Source organism: Phaethon lepturus, unplaced genomic scaffold, assembly GCF_000687285.1.
Source record: "Phaethon lepturus isolate BGI_N335 unplaced genomic scaffold, ASM68728v1 scaffold1531, whole genome shotgun sequence".
In the NCBI taxonomy this organism is placed as follows: domain Eukaryota; kingdom Metazoa; phylum Chordata; class Aves; order Phaethontiformes; family Phaethontidae; genus Phaethon; species Phaethon lepturus.
Window position 1 is genome coordinate 81,368 of NW_010518264.1, and position 1,605 is coordinate 82,972.

General features: G+C 46.7%; 1 protein-coding gene across 1 annotated transcript in view; it reads right to left on the reverse strand.

The window, feature by feature from the left end:
• Positions 1-1,073: 1,073 nt before the first annotated feature.
• TMEM213 (transmembrane protein 213) overlaps positions 1,074-1,605 on the reverse strand; it is a 4,354-nt gene continuing 3,822 nt past the window's right edge. Inside the window, 2 exon segments of the mRNA XM_010296637.1 lie at positions 1,074-1,171; positions 1,174-1,221. Coding sequence (XP_010294939.1) covers positions 1,074-1,171; positions 1,174-1,221 — 146 coding nt within the window.

Consider the following 1,605-nt stretch of genomic DNA (forward strand, 5'->3'; position numbering starts at 1 on the left):
GAGACTTTAACGATATTTAATAGATAAAAATCTCCAATAGAGCTTTCTTTGATTTAAGAGTAACTTTTTCTGTTTCGTTTCAGTTCACCTCTAGCAGGTTTGCTAATCCTGTGTATGACTAGATGGGTTTAACACTGATTTATTGTTTTAATAACGGATAGAAATCAAACCGGTGCAACTGCCGCAGTCCAGGCAGTTCTCCTGCAGAGAGGCAAACCCTGTGTGAGTATTTCTTGTCAGAATCATGTTTCTAACGATTTGATTAGGGTAATTCCTCGCCAGTATAAGATTTGTCAGTATAAACCAGTCAGTGAGAAACTTTCCATCAATAGGAGTGTTTATTATCATCTTGCATAAATGGGAGCAGTTTTGCGCATGAATTGGCTATGCTGGTTTACACTTGCTTGCCACGGGTCAGCACGGCTTCGTTACTCGGGCAGCTGCAAGCTGAGCAAATACAACCAACGCTCAATTCCTACAGAACAGTTCACGTTATCAACTGCACTGGAAAAACTAGTTTTAATGTCAAACCTGCCCAAACAATCCTTAAGTTTCCATAACAGGGGTTTCAGCGGTATCGGTTAATAGACTTTAAAATACTGCAGGTTAGTGGGTGAAAAGGGCGCAGTATGGGGTAACCTGGCCTATCGCTGAGTAATGGATCTGGTAACATTGATCTTCCAGAAAATAGCTTTATTTGCCCGCTTTCTGTTCCAAAGTCAAAGGTTATGTACAGGGTTGTCTGAAGGCAATGTGCTGCAGAGTGGTAGCTGGTCCTTCAGCGTCTCGGTGCTGCTGGCACGCTCGCAGCAAGCGTGAAGGGGCTCAGGGACAAGGTCTTCTGGGTGCTGTGGGACATACGTGGTGGTTTGCAGGGACTTGCCTGGTCCACACCTTGGCTGGCAACTCTGACCTGCTGGGGAGGATGAGGCCCCAGCAGATGCCCTGCTTACACCTGGCCTTTTTTGGCTGAAGGTATGTCCCCTCTCTTTGTTTCTTGGGAAGTGTTTGAAATGCTTAGTCAGTCTGCCTGCACCTCGCTGCTCTCGGGTGCTGCTGCTTGCTGGCTTGCTTCAGGCCACCAAATATTTGGGTTCGTCAGGCCGGAGTTTCATGACCTTGTCCACGCAGAGCAGGATGAGAGTCAGAAACCAGAGGCTCCAGCCGAAAAATCCACAGCCGTCGGGCAGCACATGGCTGCTTGCGTGCAGAAGTTCGTGTCTGGTAGCAAAGAAATGAAATGAGCTGATGGGAGACCAAATACCTAACAGATTTTCTTTGCAGGTGAGGCAGTGACTTCCCTGTCTGCCCTCTGGCCTGTCAGTCTGCCTTGGCACCTTTCTCCTAAACCTGGCTCTTAACCTGGGGGATGGCAATGTTGAGTTTCACCTGTACGTCTTCAAGACTTGGTCATCCCTGTCTGGCAAAACACCTGAGCTGCTCCTCTTAGCACTGTGCCCACCATTACGGAAATCTTTTAAAACACCTACTTAGTGTCTGCCCAGTTAGTTTTAGGAATGGAGTATGACAAAAGCAGCTAGTTAAAATTAAAAATAAATGAGGGGTTAGAGAAGGCTTCATGTGAGAGAGTAAGAAGATCTCTAG